The sequence below is a fragment of the Geotrypetes seraphini genome, chromosome 3, assembly GCF_902459505.1.
Source record: "Geotrypetes seraphini chromosome 3, aGeoSer1.1, whole genome shotgun sequence".
Taxonomy (NCBI): domain Eukaryota; kingdom Metazoa; phylum Chordata; class Amphibia; order Gymnophiona; family Dermophiidae; genus Geotrypetes; species Geotrypetes seraphini.
In genome coordinates, this window is record NC_047086.1 from 248,618,024 (window position 1) to 248,640,943 (window position 22,920).

The window sequence follows — 22,920 nt, forward strand, 5'->3', positions numbered from 1 at the left end:
GTTGCTCTTGTCCCAGCTTCACCGCTGACCATAATTTTCTATACTTGAATATACTGTAAACCCTTGGTTTATACTCGATTCAACCTTTTTTCCCCCTTTTTTGGAAGAAAAGAAAAAAGGTTACATTGGTTTATATTCAGATCAGTTTAAATTTGAGTATATACGGTAAATAAAAAGCATTTTCAATTTTAATTTATGAGGTCCTGCAGCCAGCCACGAGTCACGCTATCACAAAATATTTTAAGGGGGAAAATGAAAAGAAATGAACTTTCATCCTTATTTTTTTATCTGTAAGCTCACCATTCGTTCTTTTTTTTGTTTTGTAAATTTGTCGCCTAAGACTGTATTAAGCAAAGATTTTCTAGTTACCAATAGAGCAATTATTTACAGATCCATTTAAATTTAGGTGACCTAAATGCTAGCATTCTAGTCATTTACACATAAATGAGCAATTTCAAGATAAGCAGTACAGTATTCTGTATGAGATAAAATTCAATGGTATGTACATTTGGAGGTGGATGTTCATATTGGTGAAACACACATTTATACATGTAGTTTATAGAATGCACATTTTTTAACAATGTAGGTTTGAGCATTTGTATGGTTGATATAGGTGTTCATGCCCAAAATATAGACCTGTATTTTGGCCTGTTATGCTTGAATAGGCTTCATATAGACCTGTTCTTGGCGCCTGAAAATAGGCATCATTTTATGAAATTATTATTCTCTTGGCAACAGCCTTCTGGAATGAGTTCCTCTCATGATTGGTAATCTTTCTTATTTCAAGGTTTCGTGACTGCAGAGGCCTTCAGTACTTGCTAACAACACAGATGGAAGAGATAAAGAAATTCCAGAAACTTGTGAGGGAAGCTGTAAAGAAACTTGAAGGTCCTCCAGCCCAAGAGGTCATCCAGGCAGCCACCATCTGCCATCTTCGGCCTGTCAGGCTTCCTCTCAATAAGTATGTTGAAGACCAGACTGTCAAGATATTGTTGGGGAGAGAGCAGTGTGGTATTCTGTTCCTTCATGCGTAAAATCATCCATTCTGTGTTGCTCTCTAGACTGGTACAGTTTTTTACTGATGGGTAATATCTCATTGTGACCATCAGGTGGAGACTGAGATCAAAACTTTGGTTGTAGCTGAGGCTCCCCCTCCAAACCCAGTCTTTCTCAGTCTCCAAGTAGGTGAGATAGGAAAAAATTTAAGGCTCCCCTTGTTAGAGCTGTTGGATTTTGTTTAGGACTCCTGGTCCCCTTTCTGGTTCCGGATGGAGCTTGGACGGGTCCTGTTTAGGGATCTGTCGGACCTTGGGGGTGTCAAACCCAGCGGATCTCGTGCTGGGTCCCTCCCCCCCTTTCTCCATCTCCCTAAGTTTTTGTAGAGGTGCCTCAGCTGGCAGCCTGGCCACCAATACCGGTCAGGCTTCCAGCTCAGAGAGAGCCAGTAGAGTCTGTTCTGGAAAAAAAAAATATATCCTGAGGTTGTGCTGGTCTAAAAGGTACTTTCCCTTTAAATTTACTGTATTTTAATGTATTTTTCTGCTAACCGGCACTTTTTTTTTAATATGTAAATATTTATGGACCTTTTTTTATTTTTATATTCTTTATTCATTTTTAAAACTTCAATTGTGCACAAAATATGATGCATTTACATAAATTAATATCATTACAGCACAATATACTTAATAGAATAAAGATAAAACTTATTTTCTCCCACCCATTTTCAATTTACAAATATCTCATAAAATACTTGTAATCAACCCTTCTATATTTCTTAACACATGCCAAAACATATACCCCTCCCCCCTCCCTGGATGTGCATGTTTTCCCCCAAATTATACAAATAAATAAGTCTTTACAATATTTAGTTAATGGTTCCCAAACTTCCATAAATTTTTTATAATAACTCTTCTGAATGGCTATAAACTTTTCCATTTTAAAAATATAACATAGGGATTCCCACCAGAATGAATAATTTAATCTATCCCAATTTTTCCAATTCTTTAAAATAAGCTGCATGGCAACTCCTGTCATTATAAACAAAAGTTTGTTATTTTTTGTCGAAATTTGACTTTTTGCCCTCATAAATGTTCCAAATAAAATTGTATCATACGATAGTGCCACTGGATTTTCTAATAAATTATTAACCTGATCCCAAATCGATCTCCAGAATTTTAGTATCAAAGGACAATAGTATAGTAAATGATCTAACATCTCAACTTCCAGATGACAATGCCAACATCTATTAAATTTAGAACTATCTACTCTATGCAAACGAAATGGGGTCCAAAATACTCTGTAATAAGAAAAATCAATGCTCCAAATATCACGCAGACCAGTTTTTGCTTTCTTATTCAAAAATCCAGATATTAATTTATACTACTGAGCGGCTTGGTGACCCAGGAAGCCTACATAAGACCGGCAAGCTATTTTGAACCTCCAAATTTTACCATTCAGGGAGCCCTTCCTGAATGGCCTTTTTCAACTGCAACCATCTATAATTTTGTGTTTTATTAAGACCAAATTTGCATTGCGATAGTGAAAAATCAAGCAGCTTACCACCAGAAATAACATCATCTAAAATGTGTATGCCTCCAATCATCCATTATTTCCAGATGACCTTAAATCCGCCAATTTTAATCTTGGAGTTCAGCCATATAGTCTGAGACGTAGATTTATTTATAGGAATAGGTGTTAAATTATTTACAAATTTTATAGTTTCCCAAGTATCTACTAAAATTCTATTGTCCTTATATAATCTAGGCATCTTAATACTCATAACATAACATAATCTCAGTGGCGACAGGAGTTTCCATTAGAGAATGACACGAGGAAAAAATCTGTCCCCGTCACTGCCCCGTCCCCAGCCCACCATCCTCTTTACCGCCCCGTCACCGCCGTTCCCTTTACTGCCCCTTCACCGTCACCACCCCGTCACTGTCACTGCCATCCCATTCACCACACCGTCACCGTCCACCACGTGTTCGAAACTCGAAAGCAGTGTCTGTCCTCTATGAACTGCTGCAAGACTGCTGAACTTGCTGCAGAGGAGGAATCCAGCATGAAATACAGATAATGTGTTCAGTAACCCATAGGAATGGATACACTAGTAGATTAAAAAAAAAAAGATCCAGCTCCGTGCTGCAAGAGCAGCTCAACCGGACTCCGACCGGAGCAAAGAATGACCCCCCCCCCCCCCCACTGGGAACCTTGGGCAGGCAAGCAGAAGGAAAGTGTGGGGACGCGGCTCACCTTACCTCTTAGAACTAGTTCTAGCTCCGACAAAGTTTCAGCTCCGAGTCCGCAGTTACTCCAGTCCAGGCAGCGACCTATCCTCCTGCTCGCAGCTCCGAAATGTTCCCAATTGCTATTGCTGCGCCACTACAACCCATTAAATGGGGTTTTCAAATCATGTGTGGCAGTAGAAATTGGTCCCCTCACTGCTTGAGCAGGAAGAAGTGACCAATCAGGAGCCAGTACATTAAAGTGGGCGGAGTCAATGTGGCAACGACACAAGTCGGCAATGGAGAGTTGGAGACAGCATGGCCGTCAAAGAAACTTGAAGATCAGTCACGGTAAATCGTGGTCACAAAGAAGGGGGTATGTTTACCTGCAGGGACAAATCTTTTCACCGTTCTTGCGGGTAGTGAAAAGTTTTGTTCCCGTGTCTGTGGCGATTTGGCTATAGAGTCTCCATGGCCTGTGGGCAAACCGCAGCCCACCGCGGCTTCCCGTGGGGATCGCTCACCGTGTCAGGATTTCTCAAATGAAGCAAAATATCATCTGCATATGCAGAGACTTTATATTCCCGATCTGAATAAGGAATACCCTGAATCTCCTTTGTTTGTTGAATAGCCAATAACAAGGGTTCCAGAACAATATCAAATAGCAAAGGAGATAGCGGACACCCTTGTCTAACTCCTCTCTTTAGACAAAAACGATCCAAGAAAGCATTATTTATTTATAATCTAGCAGAGGGGGAGCTATACAAGGTTTGAATCATTTGTATGAATCCAGAACCAATACCAAACCATTCCATTGCTTGATACATAAAGGTCCATACCATTCAATCAAAGGCCTTCTCTGCATCTAAGGACACAGAGAAAGATGGATCATTTATGGTTTTTGATAAATTTAACATATGAAAAGCCAATCTGGTGTTATTTGAAAAGTGCCTTTGAGCAACAAACCCTGTTTGATGCATACCTATGATATGAGGGAGAGCCTTAGCCAAGCGTAAAGCAAATAACTTAGCCAAAAGTTTAGCATCCACATTTATCAAGGAAATAGGCCTGCAATTTGAAACCAACATAGGATCCTTATTTGGCTTGGGTAAAACAATAGTTAGAGATTCAGCCATAGTACCTAATATATAACCTTCATTCAGTTGTGTCCGATATAAATTTAATAAATGAGGTAATAAGGAATTTTGAAATAATTTATAGAACTCTACAATATAACTGGCACTTTTATTCTAGCTAGGTCACGTATGGAGCATTGAGCACATTTGCAAGGAAAAAAGTGCTCATTGTGATCCAGCCGCAAGGCTGATGTGAAGGGGAATCCTCGTGGGCATCGGGTGCCGGCAGCCAGAGATCCCCTTCGAGAGTGCCTCATGAGCTGGCAGCTGTCTGCATGGAAGCCCGGGCTTTCCCCGCCGCCCACATGGGAGGTTCTCCAGCCACCAACGGTCAAGGCAGAAAGGATTCCCTTACCGCCGAAGCAGCTGGGGACTCCCTTACAGATGATGTCAGTTTGCCCTCTTTAGTGGCTGGGGCGGTTTAGGCCTCTTATCCGCTGCAGGTCTACGGAGCTCCTTTTTTTGGTGGTTCAGCTCTTTTTTTGGTGGGAAGCACCTCCATTTTTGTGTAGCCTCAGATGACCTCGCCCCTATATTCGCTCATGGAGCTTGTCCCGCCAAAAAACGCGCCCCCCCCCTCCCCTGCCGCCTATGTTGTTGCTGTGTCCCCTGCTGTGGCAGGGAATCCCAGGGGATTTTTCCTCCATTTTAAATATTTGGCTTTCTTGCTAAGGCCGGTGGTCCTGCTATCGCCCCGGGGGGGGGGGGGGGGAGGGGGGCTCTCTACGGGTCGGCCCCACTCAGTACCAGTTTGGCTCCTCTCTGCTCCTTTCTCATTACAAAACCCGAGGGGCTCTTGGGACGCTGATTTTTATCTGAAGGAGCAGACTTCGGTTTTCAGGACCTGGACCTTTGGAAGACCTCCAAGATCCTCTAGGAGGAATGGTTTTCCGCTAGCAGCGGTTTTGCGCTTCCATCTGCTAACGCAAACATGTTGGGGGGGCGCGTTTTGTGGCGGGACGAGCTCCATGAGTGAATTCTTCAGGTCTCCTCAGGATTACTGGTCATTGGGGATATTAATCTCCACCTTGACGACATCACCAGCAAGGACGCGATTGAATTTAACAACTTCCTCACCTCTCTAGGTTTCCCCCCCTCCCCCGCTTCCTCTCCAACCCATGAAAAAGGGCACACACTAGACTTCATCAGTTTCCTCAATCTTACCACTTACAAAATTTCAGCCGATGACGCTCGTTGGGAACACGTCCCTTGGTCAGACCACTTCTTAGGGGTTTTCTGTCTCCCCGTTTTCATGTCGCATCTTGGGGCCCCATCCCGTTCCTCCAATTCCATTACCTTCCGCAAAAAAATTACGAGCGATCTATTTTGGACCAATTTCCTCAATCATTTCTCCTCCGTTCCCAAGCTTGCAGATTCAGAAACCAATTGGCACAACTGGATCGCCCTCTCCAAATCCACCTACCACTCTCTTGCCTCACTATCCACTAAAACCATCTCCTACCCCCGTAAGGCCCCTTGGTACCTTCCAATTCACAGAAAACTGAAGCAGAAATGTCGAACTTTGGAGCGCAAATGGAAAAAATCTAAATCCCCTACAGATAGACAGACCTGGAGGGTTAATATTAAGCTCTACAATACAATATTAAAAAAAGCTAGAAAGAACTACTACGGAGACAAGATCTCCAGATTCAACAACCAGAATAGTACATTGTTTAACATCTGGCGCTCCTTAACCTCTAAAAACGACTCCACCCTGCTCCCCTCTTCTCCGTCAGCCGATGTCCTAGCAAAATTCTTCTATGAAAAGGTTACTTCTTTAAGATGCTCCTTCCCGCCTGCAGTCTCCTACAACTCCCTGGTGCCCACCGATTCCATCCCTACCCTACCTAACTCCAACCCTATCCCAGCTGACAGATCCTGAACTGCCTTTGAGCTCGTATCCGAATCGCAGGTCTCTAAACTCTGCCTCAAACTAAAAACTTGCAACTGTACCTTGGACCCATTCCCCTCCTACCTATTTGAGAAAATTCCCACACAGGCCATCGCATCTCTCACCAAACTTATAAACTCTGCCCTTCTATCGGGCCTATTCTCTTCTGAAATGGGACACATTGCTTTGACCCCATTACTGAAAAAATCTGGCCTAGACCCCTCCACACCATCCAGCTATCATCCAATAGCAAATATCCCTCTCCTAACCAAGATGCTAGTCTATCATATCTTCCCAACTCTCATCCTACTTAGAAAGATTCTCTATTCTCCTTCCTTACCAATATGGATTCAGACCCAATTTCAGCACCGAATCCCTATTGGCCTCACTAATCTCTAAGGTTCAACAACTTCATTCTCGTAATAATTTCGTTGTTCTTCTACAATTCGACCTTTCTGCAGCTTTTGACGTTGTTCATCGTGATATTCTAGTTTCCAGCTCTCCGAGATAGGCATCAACTCCACAGTTCTAGACTGGTTCTCAAAATTCTTACGTTCCCGTTCTTACACCGTTAACATGAACACCACCTCATCCTCCCCCTGGAAACCGACATGTGGGGTTCCGCAAGGTTCACCTCTATCTCTTATTCTTTTCAATATCTATATGTCCTCTCTGAAACTCCTCCATCTATCCCCCCTAGAAACATTTTACACTTATGCTGATGACATCCTTGTCCTCGAGACGGACTCAAATCTCACTAACCTCTCAGAGAACATATCCTCATGTATAATGAACCTCCAATCCTGGGCCCTCACTGTACAAATGAAACTAAACGAGTCCAAAACAAAACTACTTTGGCTCGGTCCAATATTAGACCATTTACCCACCTCCATTCCATTGTCCTCCGGCTCCACACTACAGCTTGAGTTCTCAAGCTAAGTTCTGGGCATCATCATGGACTCTTCACTATCCTTCAATGACCACCTCAACTCCTTGGTAAAAAAATGCTTTTTTAGCCTTCATATGCTGAGGAAAGTGAGATCCTGTTTCCATCAAAAACACTTTGTCGTCCTTGTACAATCCATCATCCTCTCCAGATTAGACTATTGCAACTCTATCTACTTAAGCCTAACTAAGAAAAGCCTCCATAGACTCCAGCAGATTCAGAATGCCGTGGCTAAGTTTATTTTCGCAAAAAGTAAATTTGACCACGTCTCACCACTTCTGTCCAAGCTTCACTGGCTTCCAGTAATCTCCAGGGTCTGCTTCAAATGAGCCTGCCTAACTTTCAAGATCCTACACGGCATTCTTCCTCCCGTTATTCCACTATCTTGGAATTCCTCTAATCCTAATTCCACCAGATCCTCCCAAAAATTAAAACTATCCTTCCCTTCTATAAAAGGTATATCCCATGCTGGAAAACTAGGGACATCCCTCCCCTTTAGAATCACTGAGCTCTGGAACAACCTTACATCCCCACTCTGAAATTTGAGCTCCCTCCAACTCTTCCGTAAACATCTGAAAACTTGGCTTTTCTCAAAAATGTAACACTTCCCCCCTCTCTGGCACCATAAAACCCTCTATATCTTCTTTACACTTAATCCTATAACCCTCCTTTGGAGTTCCTTTCTATCTTAGCCCTGTAAACCGTGCCGAGCTCTACGATTGCGGAGAAGATGCGGTATACAAACCTAAGGTTTAGTTTAGTTTAGTTTAGCCCCCTTGTATGGTGGACCCCTTGTTGTGGGGGATCCACCTAGCTTCCCGTTCTTTTTCCTGGGTTTCAGGATTTTTCGGGAGTTTGTGCTGGTGTGTTATCTGGTGCCTGTGGCCCCTTTTAGCTCTGCACACTCCCACCGGTTTCCCATCCCGGAGGAGGATCGGGACATCTTCTGGTCATCTGTTGTGGCCGTGATGATCTTGGCCGTCGCAAAGCGACCTTTTCTGCCTGTTACAGGTGGCTCAGGTTAGAGGAACCTTGCGGAGCGTATGTTGGAGTCCCTCCTTTCTCAGAGTTTGATGTTTTTCTGCCCTGGTGGTCTAGGCAGAGATGTGTGGTGGTCTGGTTGCTCGGGCTTGTTTTCGGTGAGCCGAGCGGAGTGTTGACCATGTGTTTGATACGCGGATACCATGTATAACCTGTTGTGGGCTTCGGCCAAGTCTATGGCTCTCAGGGTGACTGCGCATTGTTCCTTGTGGCTTCAGGCATGGTCGGCAGCATCCCAGGATAAGCTGACGACATTCCTTTTTTGGGGTTCCTTCGTGTTTGGAAAGGATTTGGACAGGTTGGTTCAGACCTTACCTGATTTTACAGTGCCTAGTTTGCCTGAAAACAGAGCTAGGCTGCTGACACAGGGTGGCTATGCTTGAGGGCTCTTGCGTGTTTTCTGCCGGCTTCACCCTGATCGAGGAGCCACTTTCTTTCCGGCCTCTGGGTCTTCCTGGAGCTGTGTCTTTCAGCGCATGCAGTCTTTTTGGGACTGTTATGCTCTGGAGTTTGCCCGCTGCTTGCCAGATCATTTTCTAGGTTCTTGGCAGGTGGCGTGGAAGAAGCAGGCTTTTGTCAGACCCTTCAAAGTTTGCTAGCTCTCAAAGCAGTTCCAGTTCTCCCTCAAGAGTGTGGCACCGGCAAGTGCTCGATTTACTTTGGGGTGCCCAAGGAAGAGGGGACTTTTCGGCCCATCCAAGATTTGTAAGGGATCAACAGGGCTCTCAGAGTTCCATCTTTTTGCACGGAGACACTGCAGTCTGTTGTTCTGGCAGTTCAGCCAGGGGAGTAATTGACTTTTCTTGATCTGACAGAGGCCTACTTGCATATTACAATCCGGGCCTCCAATCAGCGGTTCCTTCGCTTTGCGATCTAGGGTCAGCACTTTCAGTTTTGTACACTTTCCTTTGGTCTGGCCACGGCCCCAAGGACGTTCCCTGAGGTTATGGGGGTTGTGGCAGCAGCTTTGCACAAGGAGGGCATTCTAGTTCATCCCTATCTAGATGACTGGTTGTTTCAAGCAAAGTCATTCCAAAAGGGCACTCGGGTCACAGCTCATGTGGTGGAGTTCCTGCAGTCACTGGGATGGGTTGTCAATCTTTCCAAGAGCCGGTTAGCCCCCTTAGCGCCTAGAGTATCTTGGCGTTCTGTTCGACACCTCCTTGAGGAAGATCTTCCTCCCTGAGGCCCGAGTATGCAATTTGCAATCACAGATTCACCTTCTCATAGCATCCCGATGTCCTCGGGAGCAAGGATTTCTCCAGGTCCTGGGGTAGATGGTGACTTTCCTAGACATGATGAGGTGGACTCAGGTCCACATGCGTCCACTTCAGTATGCTCTGCTTCGGAGGTGGTCACCCAAGAGGCTGGATTTTCCTGTTCCTCGTCAGGGTTTGGCTCGCTGCAGTCTTAGTTGGTGACTTCAGTCCTACCATCTGGTACAGGAGGTGAGTCTGGATCAGCCCTAGTGGACGGTGCTTCTCATGGATGCCAGTCTCTTTAGCTTGGGAGTTCAGTGTCTCGGTCACTCTGCTCAGGGCAGTTGGTCCCTGGAGGAGAAGTCATAAGAACATAAGAATAGCCTTACTGGGTCAGAACAATGGTCCATCAAGCCCAGTAGCCTGTTCTCATGGTGGCCAATCCAGGTCACAAGTACCTGGCCAAAACCCAAAGGTGTAACAATATTCCATGCTACCAATACAGGGCAAGCAGTGACTTCCCCTGTGTCTTTCTCAATAACAGGCTATGGACTTTTATTCCAGGAACTTGTCCAAACCTTTCTTAGGTCCCCTCCTACACTATCTGCTCTTACCATATCCTCTAGCAGCGCTTTCCAGAGCTTAACTATTCTCTAGTGAAAAAAAAATTTCTTCCCATTGGTTTTAAAAGTATTTCCCTGTAACTTCATCGAGTGTCCCCTAGTCTTTATGTTCTAGAGGCCAGTGCCATCCCTTATTGACGGACAAGTCGGTCGGACAGTGCCACAGTGGTGGCCCATGTCAATCATAAGGGAGGCACCAAGAGTTGTCTGGTGGCACAGGAGGTGGCTCTGCTCAAGGTCTAGGCAGTGTCTTCTCTTCTGGGCGTCTCGGCTTCTCACATAGCGGGTGTCGAAATTGTTCAGGCGGACTTTCTCAGCCATCATGTGCTCAATCATGGAGAATGTTGTTTGAGTCCTGTGGCCTTCCAGCTAATAGTGCAAGCTTGGGATCAGCCCCTCATGGACCTGATGGCCACAAGTGTCTATGCCAAAACACCCTGCTTCTTCAGTCGTCGCAGAGCTTGTCAGGTCGAGGGGCTGGATGCTCTGGTTCAGCCATGGTCAAGGGAGGGTCTTCTGTACATGTTTCCTCCATGGCCGTTAGTGGGTAGAGTTCTTCTTCGCATTGTTCGGCATCCCAGCCTCATGATCCTGGTGACCCCGGACTGGCCTAGGTGTCCATGGTACACATATCTGGTTTGTCATCTGGTAGCGGATCTTCTGCCACGGCCTTTCTCAACCGATCTTCTGACTCAGGGTCCCATTCCAATGTTCGATCTGGGTCCCTTTTGTCTTATTGCTTGGCTCTTGAAAGGGCACACCTAGGTAAGAAAAGTTATTCAGATAAAGTGATTTCCTTTTCTCAGGCTTGTGTGCGTGTTTGGTGTCTTTTTGAGGAGTGGTGTCCTGTGCGTGGAGTGATCTCTTTTCGTGCTTCTGTGCCTAACATCTTAGAGTCCTTCATGATGGCCTGGACAGGGGCTTGGCTTGGTCTTCTCTCAGGGTTTAGCTTGCGGCTTTGTCTGCCTTTCATGGTTTGTTATGGGGTCAGCCATTCCTGATGTGGTTCAGTTCTTGAGGCAGCTACATTGCTCAAGCTCCCCGTTCGGCCATCTTGGGATCTTAATCTGGTCTTGTATGGGCTGGTGTGCCCACCTTTTGAGCCTTTGAGTGCCTGCTCATTGAAGAACCTTACTCTTATTTGGTGGCTATTACTTTTGCGAGGCATGTTTCTGAGCTGCAGGTTTTCTCTTGTAGGTCTCTTTTCCTGGAGTTCTCTAGGAAGTGGGCTGTACTGTGGCCTGTCCCTTATTTTCTGCCAAAAGTGGTCTCGCCTTTTCATGTCAATCACTCAGTGGTCCTTCCAGTGTTGGGTAGTTGGAAGGGGTCTTCGGAACAGAAGCAGTTGCGCAAATTGGATGTCTGCCGGGTCCTTCACTCTTATTTTTCAGTGGACCCAGGAATTTCACAAATTGGATCATCTCACATTATTGTCTGGAGTCTTAAAGGCCAACTATCCCACCATCCCATTCTAGTTAGCTTGGAGGTCACCCATGTGTGAGAATATGCTGCCTGCTTGTCCTGGGATAAAGCACAGTTATTTATCATAAGAGGGGTTATCCAGGGACAGCAGGCAGATATTCTCACAACCCGCCCACCTCCCCTGATTGGCTTCTTAGCTGGCTTATCTTAACTGAGGGACTGTGCGCCTACATTGGGCAGTAAGGCACTCGCACATGCGCAGTACAGGCTGATTGTGAACTTTCTAAAACTTAAAGTTGTGATTCACTTTTCAAGTGTCTGTACCGGGGCTCCATCAGTGACGTCACCCATGTGTGAAAATATCTGCCTACTGTCCCTGGATAACACATGTTATGGTAAGTAACTGTGCTTTCTGAGAGTTCTAGTATTTTTCTAGGGCCGGGGAGATAAAAGAACAGCTACTATAGCTTAGCTGGCATAGCTGGTGAGCTGTGGTGACATTTTCACTGCAGGTTTTTAGTTCTATGCATTTTCCAACAGCATTACTATGTGTTTGTTGTTTTACTCTCCTGTCTGGAGTGTTATTACTGTTTACCAGTTCATTTTTTCTTAGTTCTGCTTTGCTATTCAGCAGACTGGGTTAGATGGGGGATCCTAAGCTAATATACTACAACCAAAGTTTTGGTCTCAGTCTCCATTTGCTGGTCACAGTGAGATATTACCCATCAGTAAAGAACTGTACCAGTCTAGAGAAGCTAACAGAAAGAAAATTAGCAGGTAAGAACCTAATTTCTCCATAACAAATACTTTGCTGTTCCAAGAGCATAATGGAGGAGTCTTAGTGGGTCTGATAAGTCTATCACATTTGGAGGCTCATAATCAAAACTTTGAAACGCCCAAAAACCAGCCCAAGTCGGCACTTGGACGTCCTAATAGCAGGGACATTCGAGTGCCAATAATCAAAACCAACTTCCGGACCTTCAGCAGCACTTACAAGTTTATGTAAAATTTTATAAATCGCCTAAACGTAGTTTCTAGGCGGTTTACAGTTAAAATTAGCGGGTAGCTTCACAATAACCAACACATTTAAGAACAAAAAATTGACATATTGACATACTTGAACAAAAAGATAGGAAGGGAGAACTACAAAATTGGATAGAAAAGAAACAATTAGGGCAAAAACAGAAGGTAGGGGAGAAAAAAAAGGGAGATCTCAGGAAAGAGATCTCGATAAGTTTAAAAAATAAAAAAGCACTCAAAGGGACATTTTGGGAGGTGTGTTATGGGCGGGCTTAAACCTGGACATCCTGAAGCAATAATCAAAGCTTTCCTAGGACATCCTAGATGGAACTTATACGCCGGACTTAGACAAAGGTAAAACAGGTCTAAGAACTCCAAAGGTGACTAAACTGACAAGATAACCACTGGAGGGCATAAGGCATGACCCCCCCCCTCCATCCTTACACCCCCAGTGGTCATGATCCCTTCCCACTACTCAAAGAGGGAAAACACAGTAGGCTTGCCCTCAGCTGATTGCGGCAGGGGAATCCCGATCAGCTGAACCAGCTCAGCTAATCATGATGTTGGTAGGATATCAGGGGGTGTCCGGTGATGTCAAGGTGCTGTTGGGAGATGTTAAGGTGATGTAGGTGGATGTAAAGTTCATGTCCAGTACTGTCAGGGGATGTTGGGGAGAGGTGTAGAAAGCTCCGAAAGCAGCAGCACTCTGCGGAGGGGGCTGGGGGGGATCACTGGGTGTGAGGGAGGGAGAAAGGAATCACATTCTCCCTGCCGGTTCAGCTAATCCTAGCAGGGCAATCCATGATTAGCTGAGCCGGCAGGACGCCAGGAAACCAGCTCAGTTGATCAGGATTCCTTTGCTGCGATCAGCTGATGGCAAGCCTTTCAGACAAGGTAGTTGGGTACGTCTGAAAAGCTTGCTTTTGTACATTTTTCATGTGGACATCTTCATATTTGAGAATGGCCAAAAAAGATAGATGTACTAAGGACCAATATGTCTGCATAGGTCATTCTAAAAAAAAAGATAGACATTTTCTCTACTGGCTTTCTGGATGTTTTTCTCAAAACATCGAAACATAGCCTTAGATGTCCTATCGAAAATTCCCCTCTTGGTCTTCTTGCATTCATCATATCTTTGAAAATAGTAGAGAAAAGAAGGTCTAGTGCAGGCCAACCTTTATCCATCAAGGACCATATTTTATGTGTTGTTACATTTGGAGGGTCATAACACAAATAAGGATATTTGAATTGCACATTATTTTATTTATTTTTATTTTAATTAACACATTTGTATCCCGCATATCTAAAAATCTATGTGGGTTACAGAATAGCATTCATAAAATTATGCAGACTCTGACATTCCAAAACTAACACAACACACCGACAATTTCACAATACTATTAACCTTACCAATTCTTAAATAAAATAAAAACAAATTTACTATGTGTAATTATGCAAAGCAGAAAAATGAAACAAACCAAAAACTATAACATTTATTATGCATAGTACTACAAATTTTGGCACACATATAAGCTTTTAATGTTACAGTGGGTGATCATCTGGCATCCAGTGATCACATCATGATACAGTTTAATATTAAGACAGGTATAGAGAGGGCTCATTCAAAAGTAAAGGTTCTAGACTCTTTTAAAAAAACCTAACTTTGTTCAGATAGGGAATTATGTCAAGGAATTATTTGGATGGGAACATCCAGAAGAAGTGGAAATGCAGTGGGCAAAACTGAAAGGAGTTATTTTAAGGGCAACAGACCTTTTTGTGAGGCAAGTAAGTAAAAGTAAGAGGAAAAGAGTGCCACTTTGGTTCTCAAAAGTAGAAGCCGAGAAGATAAGAAATAAGAGGTTAGCTTTCATAAGCTACAAAAAGATTGCAGAAAGAGGAAGACAGGCAAAAATATCTGGAAACGTTAAGAGATACTAGTCAAGTAGCCAAGAAAGCAAAGATGCAAATGGAAGAAAAAATAGCTGACATGGTAAAATGGGGAAACACAACATTTTTTAGATATATCAGTGATAGGAAGAAGTGCAAAAGTGGCATTGTGAGACTCGAAGGGAAGAAATATGTAGAAGCTGATAAAGAAAAGGCTTAGTTGCTTAACAAATATTTCTGTTCTGTATTCACGGCTGAAGCGCCGGCAGTGGGACCATAAAAGACAAACACGAATAAGGATGGAGGAGTGGTAGACCCTGATCGATTTTCAGAGGATTGTGTTCATGAGGAGCTAGCTAAATTAAAGGTAGGCAAAGCTATGGGACCGAAGAGTGTACATCTAAGGGTGCTGAAGAAATTTAGGCAAGTTCTGGTGGCTCCACTGACTGATTTTTTCAATGCTTCTTTATAGTCAGGAGTGGTACCGGAGGACTGGAGAAGGGTGGATGTGGTCCCTTTTCATAAAAGTGAAAGTAAGGAAGAAGTAGGGAATTACAGGCCGGCAAGTCTAAATTCTATGGTAAGCAAATTGAAACACTTTTAAAATAGAGAATGATGAAGTTTCTGGAATCTGGTGGATTACAGGTCCTGCGGTAACATGGATTCACTAGAGGTAGGTCTTGTCAGACAAATCTGATCAATTTCTTTGACCGGGTGACCAGAGAATCGAGTAGAGGGTGTGCGCTGATGTGTATTTAGATTTTAGCAAAGCCTTTGACAGTGTTCCACAGAGGCATCTAATAAATAAACTGAGAGCCCGCGAGATGGTGCTACCTCACCTTGAGTATGAATGTTATAATGCCTCTGTATTGCTCACCTTGAGTATTGCATTCAGTTCTGGTCTTCTTATCTAAAAAAATATAGTGGCACTAGAAAAGGTTCAAAGAAAAATGACCAAGATGATAAAGAGGATGGAACTCCTCTCGTATGAGGAAAGACTAAAGAGGTTAGGGCTCTTCAGCTTGAAAAAGAGACGTCTGAGGGGAGATATGATTGAAGTTTACAAAATCCTGAATGGTGTAGAACAGGTACAAGTTGGTTGATTTTTTTTTTTTTTTTTACTGCATCAAGATTTACAAAGACTAGGGGACACTCAAAGAAGTTGCAGAGTAATATTTTGAAACCAGTAGGAGGAAATATTTTTTTACTCAGAGAATAGTTAAGCTCTGGAATCCATTGCCAGAGGATGTGGTACCAGCAATTAATGTAGCTGGTTTTAAAAATGGTTTAGACAAGTTCCTGGAGGAAAAGTCCATAGTCTGCTATTGAGACAGACATGGGATGGTAGCATGGAATGCTACTACTATTTGGGTTTTTGCCAGGTACTTGTGACTTGGATTGGCCTCCAAGAAGTCAGAATACTGGGCTAGATGGACCATTTGTCTGACCCAGTAAGGCTATTCTTATGTTATGGAAGGCGACAGAGGGTAGTGGTCAATGGAGATCACTCTGAGGAAAGAGATGTTACCAGTGGTGTGCCTCAAGGTTGTGTTGTTGGGCCTATTCTTTTTAACATTTTTATAAGCAATATTGCTGAAGGGCTGTCAGGTAAGATATGCCTCTTTGCGAATGATACCAAAATCTGCAATAGAGTAGACACACCGGATGGTATGAATAACATGAAGAAAAACCTAGCGAAGCTTGAAGAATGGTCTGAAATTTGGCAGCTAAAATTTAATGCTAGAGAATGCAAAAACCTGAAAGAACAGTACAGTTTAGGGAGTGAAGAACTTATGTGCATGATAGAAGAGTGGGACTTGGGTGTGATTATATGTAATGATCTTAAGGTGGCCAAACAGGTTGAAAAGGTGACGGCGAAAGCTAGAAGATGCTAGGTTGCATAGGGAGAGTTATGGCCAGTAGGAAAAAGGAGGTATTGATGAGACTTCATTTAGAATATTGTGTTTAATTTTGGAGACCACACCTTCAAAAAGATATAAAAATGATGGAGTCGGTCCAGAGGAAGGCTACTAAAATGGTGTGTTTTCGTCATCATAAGGCATATGGGGACAGTCTTAAAGATCTCAATCTGTATACTTTGGAGGAAAGGCGGAAGAGGGGCGATATAATAGAGTCATTTAAATTCCTACGTAGCGTAAATGTGTATGAGTTGAGTCTTTCATTTGAAAGGAAGCTCTGGAATGAGAGGGCATAGGATGAAATTAACAAGTGATAGGCTCAGGAGTAATCTAAGGAAATACTTTTTTTTATAAAAAGGGCGGTAGGTGCTTGGAACAGTATCCTGGAAGAAGTGATGGAGACAGAAACTATGTCTGAATTCAAGAAGGCATGGGATAGGCATGTGGGATCTCTTAGAGATAGGAAGAGATAATGGTTACTGCGGATGGGCAGACTGGATGGGCCATTTTGCCTTTATCTGCCATCATGTTTCTATGTTTCTTTACATATTTTACATTAGAAGAGGATATTGTTAGCTATTTCTGTGTATCTCATTCATGGTTTTAGCCAAATTAATGAGATATTTGTCTGCTTCTGCTTGCTAAAGTGATCTCTCTGCTCCTGATGAGCTAGCAATTCTGTCAGTCTTTTACTTTCTTTCATGTACCCCCCTCCCCAAGCCTTCACCCAGTCTCTCTCTATCTCTCTTTCTCTCATGTTCCAACCCCCTTCACCTTCACCTAGTTTCTCACTCTCATATCTACAACCTATTCCTTTCATCTGGCTTCAGCTGCAGAAGAAACAGCAGGATTCCTGCTTCCCCACTCCAACTCTGCTCTCTAAGCTTGAGTGGAAGATTAGGTTGGATGTACGATTTCAAGTCTCTTGTTTTAAGTTAGTGCCATTTGTTCACAACCACTTGTCTTTGTAAAAGTCTTTTCTTATGCACAGTGGTCTTGTATGATGTCTGAACAAAGTGTCTTCTAAATAAATAAATACAAAAAAATCTAAAAACTTTGTTTGCAGCTGCGTGTTCTGCAAAGCTGATGAGCTGTTCACAGAGTATGAATCAAAGCTGTTTTCTCACACGTAAGTACTTGTTCTGTGGTTTCCCTGTCTTAATTATCTATTAAATATGTTTTCTCTGGCCCTGACCAACTTAAGTTTATGCCCAATGTGAAAACATTATCGCTACCTGTGATGTCTCATGAGGAAGCCTGTGATAACTCATGGGGGAAGACTGTAAAGGGGGACTTTGGTCTAGTTTAATTATAATTTGAGGTCAGTTAACTTCAGAACTTTTGTGTGTTTGGGAGGAGGCATTCTCCTTTTTTACCATTTATAATAAAACTAGCTTCAGGTTTAACATGTGGTCTTTCTTTAATAGTAGACTATGTAGCACTACAGTTTTCTATTGTATGGGGAGGGGGGAGTCTATATTTTTATTGCAAATATTTGCTTTGTATTACCAAGTTTTGTGCTTGTTAATTATTGAAATCCAGTAAGTAATTAAAAAAAAAAGAAAGAAATTGGCAACCAGTATAATGCTGATCATTATTTTGCTAATTTGAAGTATGTTATAAAACAAAGCCAATCAGTTTGAGAAATTAATGTTATTTCTTGTTCTGGCAATCTTGTAGTGTTAAAGGTCAAACTGCTATCTTTGAAGAGATGATTGAAGATGAGGATGGTTTGGTGGATGATCGTTTGCCTACCACTGGTCGTGGGCTTTGGGCAGCCAGTGAGACAGAGCGCTCCTTAAAAGCTATACTCTCTTTTGCCAAGACCCACCGAATGGATAGCACTGTGATTGAAGAAGGCAACAACTTCCTGGAACTTTTTGATGCCTGGAAAAAGGAGTATAAGGTTAGTGAGCATATGTTCTATCATTTTACCTTCTTAAAAAATTAAGGTCTATCCACAAATATTTTGAGCAATGAGCTTTCTGACTTTTAGTATAAACTAGTGCTGTTCACTTTGCTGATTCGAATCAATTCACCAATTCACTTTGGTGAATCGATTTGTTCACCAAACAAATCGGCACACAACCCCCCTCCCTCTTCCCCCTGCCACTGTGAGACCTAACATACCTCCGGGCCCCCTAAAACACTAGCAGCAGTGGCGGTGGCCAGGAGATAGAGACAGCACTCTGAATAGGCTGCTCGCGGCCTGCCCCACCAGGGCCTTCCCTCTGCTACACCTGCAAGCCTCCTGTTCACAGTGCTGCCACTGCCAGCCAGCCACTGCTGCTGCTGCTGCTTTGGGAGGCCCGAAAGTATGTCAGATCTCATGGTGGGGGGAGGGGGAGTCATTTGGGAGGTGCTGCTCGGGGATGGGAGGGAGGGATGGAAAGCTTCTGCACATGGGGGAAAGAGGAAGAATTGTTGGACATGAGGTAGAGGAGAGCAAGGGAGAGATGCAACAAAGAGGTAGAAAGGGATGATATCCTGCATATGGTGGAGGGGAGCGAGACATGCATGGAGAAGAGAGAGGGAGAAATGTTGACATAGGGTGGAGGGCGCAGAGAGATATGATTCATGGGAGAGAGAAAGAAATGTTGCACATGATAATGGAGGTGAAGAAGGGAGAGATGCTGCTAAGAGGGGAATAGAGAGGTTTGACAGTGGGAAAGAAACAGAAATGTGGGATATGGTAGTGGAAGAGAAGGTACAGAGATAAGCATGGAAAAAGAAGAAAACGTCAAATGGTCAGGATACTCTGGTGAACAAGTTAATAGAAGACAAACAGAAACCAGAGCCTAGGACCAACATGATTTGAATAATAAAATGACCAGACAACAAAAGGTAAAAAAAATAATTTTATTTTCTGTTTTGTAATTACAATATTTCAGGTTTGAAATGTGTATCTTACATCGAGCAAGAGCTAGGACCTAACAGAGAGAAGAAAAGTCTTTTATTGTTTGTTTTGTTTATACCACAGTACCGGCATAGGGTTGGAGAAGGCAAAGGGGAGGGGAGGAGGTGAAAGGGTTACAGGATGTTTGGAAAAAAAAACCCTTGATTGGGCGGGAAAAGTGAAGTGAATTGAAAAACAGGTGAATCGAATTGAAAAATGTTTTTCTGAATCAGGCAGCACTAGTATAAACTATGATGTCGAGTAGACTACGACAATATAGTGCTTACAGGATGTATTGTATCTACTATTGCAAAGCTGCAAGTTGTGCAAAATATAGCAACAAGATTGATTTATTCACTACGTAAATATGGTTCTGTAATTCTGGCTTATTTATTTATTTGCAATATAAATGGTGCCTATTCAGATAGTTAACTGTACTTCCTGTGCAAACAGTATACAATTCCTTACAGATGAGGTTAAGCAGTTTTAACTCTGCAAGCGAGTTGGGAAGATGTCTTTTCATCTGCTCTGAAATAGATTTTTTATTTTTGGGTTTTTAATTCAATCTTTTTGATGCTTCCCTGTGCTAGGAGGTTTCCAGTACTCCTGGGACAGCTCTGCCTGGGAGTAGGGTCAGGATCTGCAGCCAGGAGGGCCACAATTTTAAAAGAGTACCTGTCTGGCCGCTCTTAATACTTGGGAGCTTGGGGTTAGGTTCCCTAGGAGCGGTGCTCACTCCTGCAAGTCAGGCAGTTGAGCACAGGCTAATTTGAATCCAAGATTGGCTGGGAGGCTTGATGAAGGTCGGCTGCATTCCCCTCCTTCACCCCCCCCCCCTTCCCAAGAATCATGTGGGAACGTGAAAGGTCAAGGGTTTCAGGTTTTTGAACCTGAATAAAAGGCAGCCCGAAGAAACAAGCCACTGGAGCCATCCTTGCTTGTCTGAGGCAGAAATTCCTTCTCCATTTCCAGCAGCAGTGAGAAGCTGATGCAGACACAGCATATGGCAGTTCTATGAGTACAGCTCAAGGTGAGTCTGATTTAGGAAAAATTTAAGATTTCTGAGGGTATCCCAAGGGTTCCCCATCTCCAAAATCCTCTTCTGATTGATTTTTCACTTTTAGTTTTCTTCCCACCGGCCCTTTCCTGGCACTAAAATGCTGCCACGGTGGCCATCTTGGATGTCCTGATTTTATTTTAAAAGCCATCTTATGCCTCAATTTGCCTTGTTTTTGGTGGAAATCAATTATTATGGACTCCGGTGGCTTAGAGCCCTTATCATGCCAGCTTTGCGCTAGATGGGTAGCTGTGGCACGTCCTTGTCCTGCATGCCCTGGGGCATGTGAGGGGGCGGGGACCATGAGCTTAGCTCCCTTTAGTTCTCCATGGGTCAGGAGGGGCAGAAAGCTTGTGATCTGGGTTGTAAAGCCCTGTTAGAGCCTCTAAAACATGACTCTTCGTTGCCAGAGAAGCGCATCTACGCATATGCCTCTGACCCTGAAAGGAGACGTGGTAGACCATCAGAGGTCCCCAGAGTTTACAGGTCAGGTTTTTGATGTGTGCAGCTTACCAGAAGTATAAAGGATTTTCAGCTCTGTCTGTGAGCCAGCTGGTCAATGATCAGAGGAGTTTTCCTCCTTAGAGCAAGGCCTTGTCGGTAGCCGTTAGAGCTACAGGAACTGGAGATCCAGTCAGAAAAGGACCAGCACAATTTAAGGTCGGGTGCCATTCTGTTGCTCTCCCATCATGCATCCTCCTTGGAGGATTCTGGATCTCAGTTTAAGGCAGGCGACTAAGGGTCGGTGCTAGCCCTAGACCAGGGTTCATAGACAATTGCGCGCGGACAACTGAGCGCGAGAAAACTGAGCGCAAGACAAGTAAGCGTGAAGACAAGTGAGCACGAAGACAACCTGGCGTAAGACATTTGAGCGCAAGACAATTGAGCACAAATTATTTTCCATAATGTGCACGAGCGGGACAACTGAGCGCAAGACAACTGAGCGCAAGACAACTGAGCGCCGTTAGGTGAGCGCAAGACAACTCAGCGCAAGACAACTCAGCGCCAGCAGGTGAGCGCAAGACAACTCAGCGCAAGACAACTCAGTGCCAGCAGGTGAGCGCAAGACAACTCAGTGCAAGACAACTCAGCGCAAGACAATTCAGCGCCGGCAGGTGAGCGCAAGACAACTCAGCGCAAAGGGAGCGACACTAACAAACACGGTCCGCATGCGCGTGTACAAACCGGAAATATAAACATACCTGTAAATGAAGAAATGTGGAAGTACATTCGCTCTCACCAGAGGCGAGAAAAATCCGCGCAAGACAAATATTCGTTAAAGATCAAGTACTAGCAAAACCAGATCTTCACCTGATTTGTGAGACTCAGGTGCAGATTTCTTCAGACCAATGAGTGCTGAACATCATTTGAGAAGGATGCAAACTTGAATTCTGTCAGTTCCTCAGGGACATTTTTCTAAATTCTCTGGCAGGAAGACCGGAGAAAGCGGTCAAGGTTAGCACAACTGTACAAAGGCTGTTACAAATTGGAGCCATAGAGCCAGTGCTAGATGCATATTCAGACTCAGGGAGATATGCTATATACTTCATCGTGCCCAAGAAAGACTCAGAAGACTGGAGACTAATTCTGTATCTCAAGGCAATCAATGCAGCATTTGAAGGTTCCCAGTTTCTGGATCGCCTCAGTAACTCCTAGTGAATTTTTAGCCTCACTGGATTTGACTGAGGCTTACTTGCATATCCCCATCTTTCCAGATCACAGTAGGTTTCTCAGGTTCCTTGTGTTAGAGAGCCATTTTCAGTTCTGTGTGCTACCGTTCGATTTGGCTATCTTCATCAAGGTAATGGTAGTGGCAGCAGCACATCTACGCAAAGCAATTATACAGGTTCATCCGTACTTGTGTGATTGCTTGATCAGAGCACCAGACACAATGGAATGTCGTCGAGCGGTATCTCAGGTAGTCCAGCTCCTGCACGATCTGAAGTACATTATAAATTTCAAAAAGAGCCATTTGGAGCCAAACCAAAGTCTGGAGTATTTGGGTGTTCTGTTCAAAACAGTAGAGTGGAGTTTTTCTCTTGGAGCCATGCAAACTGAAGCTCAGACATGAGATTATGAGAATCTTGGCAAGGTCGACTCCTTCTGCATGGCATTACCTGCAGGTACTAGGATCCATGGTAGTGACCGTTGATGTGATTCTATAGGCAAGGGCCCACTTGGGTCTCCTACAGAGCACACTGCTAGCACATTGATCACCTCACAGGGACCCAATTCTTGCCCAATCCCCCTCAGCTATCCTCATCCCAATCCCCAATTCTCTTGATTTTAGATTAACTCATCCTTCTTCCCATTTGTAAAGGTATTCCACCCAAATTGTTTTCCCCTGCACCCCAATCTCTGACTAGATACTTCCTTTTGATTCAAACCATCTTGGTTCTCTTCCATTTGCAATTTGTATCCCAGAAAGTACTTTTTCTGTTCCCCTTACATCACATACACTCATTGTATGTAATTTGTTGTAAACATCTCTTATTCTCATTGTATGTAACTTGTTGTAAATCGCTTTGAACTTATGGTATAGTGGTATATAAGAAATACAATTATTATTATTATTTCTACAGTCACAGTCTGAACGGTGGAGGCAGGCCAGTGTCTACAGTTTAGGCTTCAGTTGGAGTCATTATCTAGAGGTCTCCCA

General features: G+C 43.7%; 1 protein-coding gene across 3 annotated transcripts in view; it reads left to right on the forward strand.

The window, feature by feature from the left end:
* The window catches only part of SHPRH (SNF2 histone linker PHD RING helicase), a 299,247-nt gene that overhangs the window by 192,671 nt on the left and 83,656 nt on the right, over nucleotides 1–22,920 (forward strand). For all 3 annotated transcript variants that reach the window (XM_033937312.1, XM_033937311.1, XM_033937310.1), the window contains 3 exons: nucleotides 788–961; nucleotides 17,375–17,437; nucleotides 17,989–18,214. In XM_033937312.1, the coding sequence (XP_033793203.1) occupies nucleotides 788–961; nucleotides 17,375–17,437; nucleotides 17,989–18,214 (463 nt within the window). The remainder of the gene's footprint in view (nucleotides 1–787; nucleotides 962–17,374; nucleotides 17,438–17,988; nucleotides 18,215–22,920) is intronic.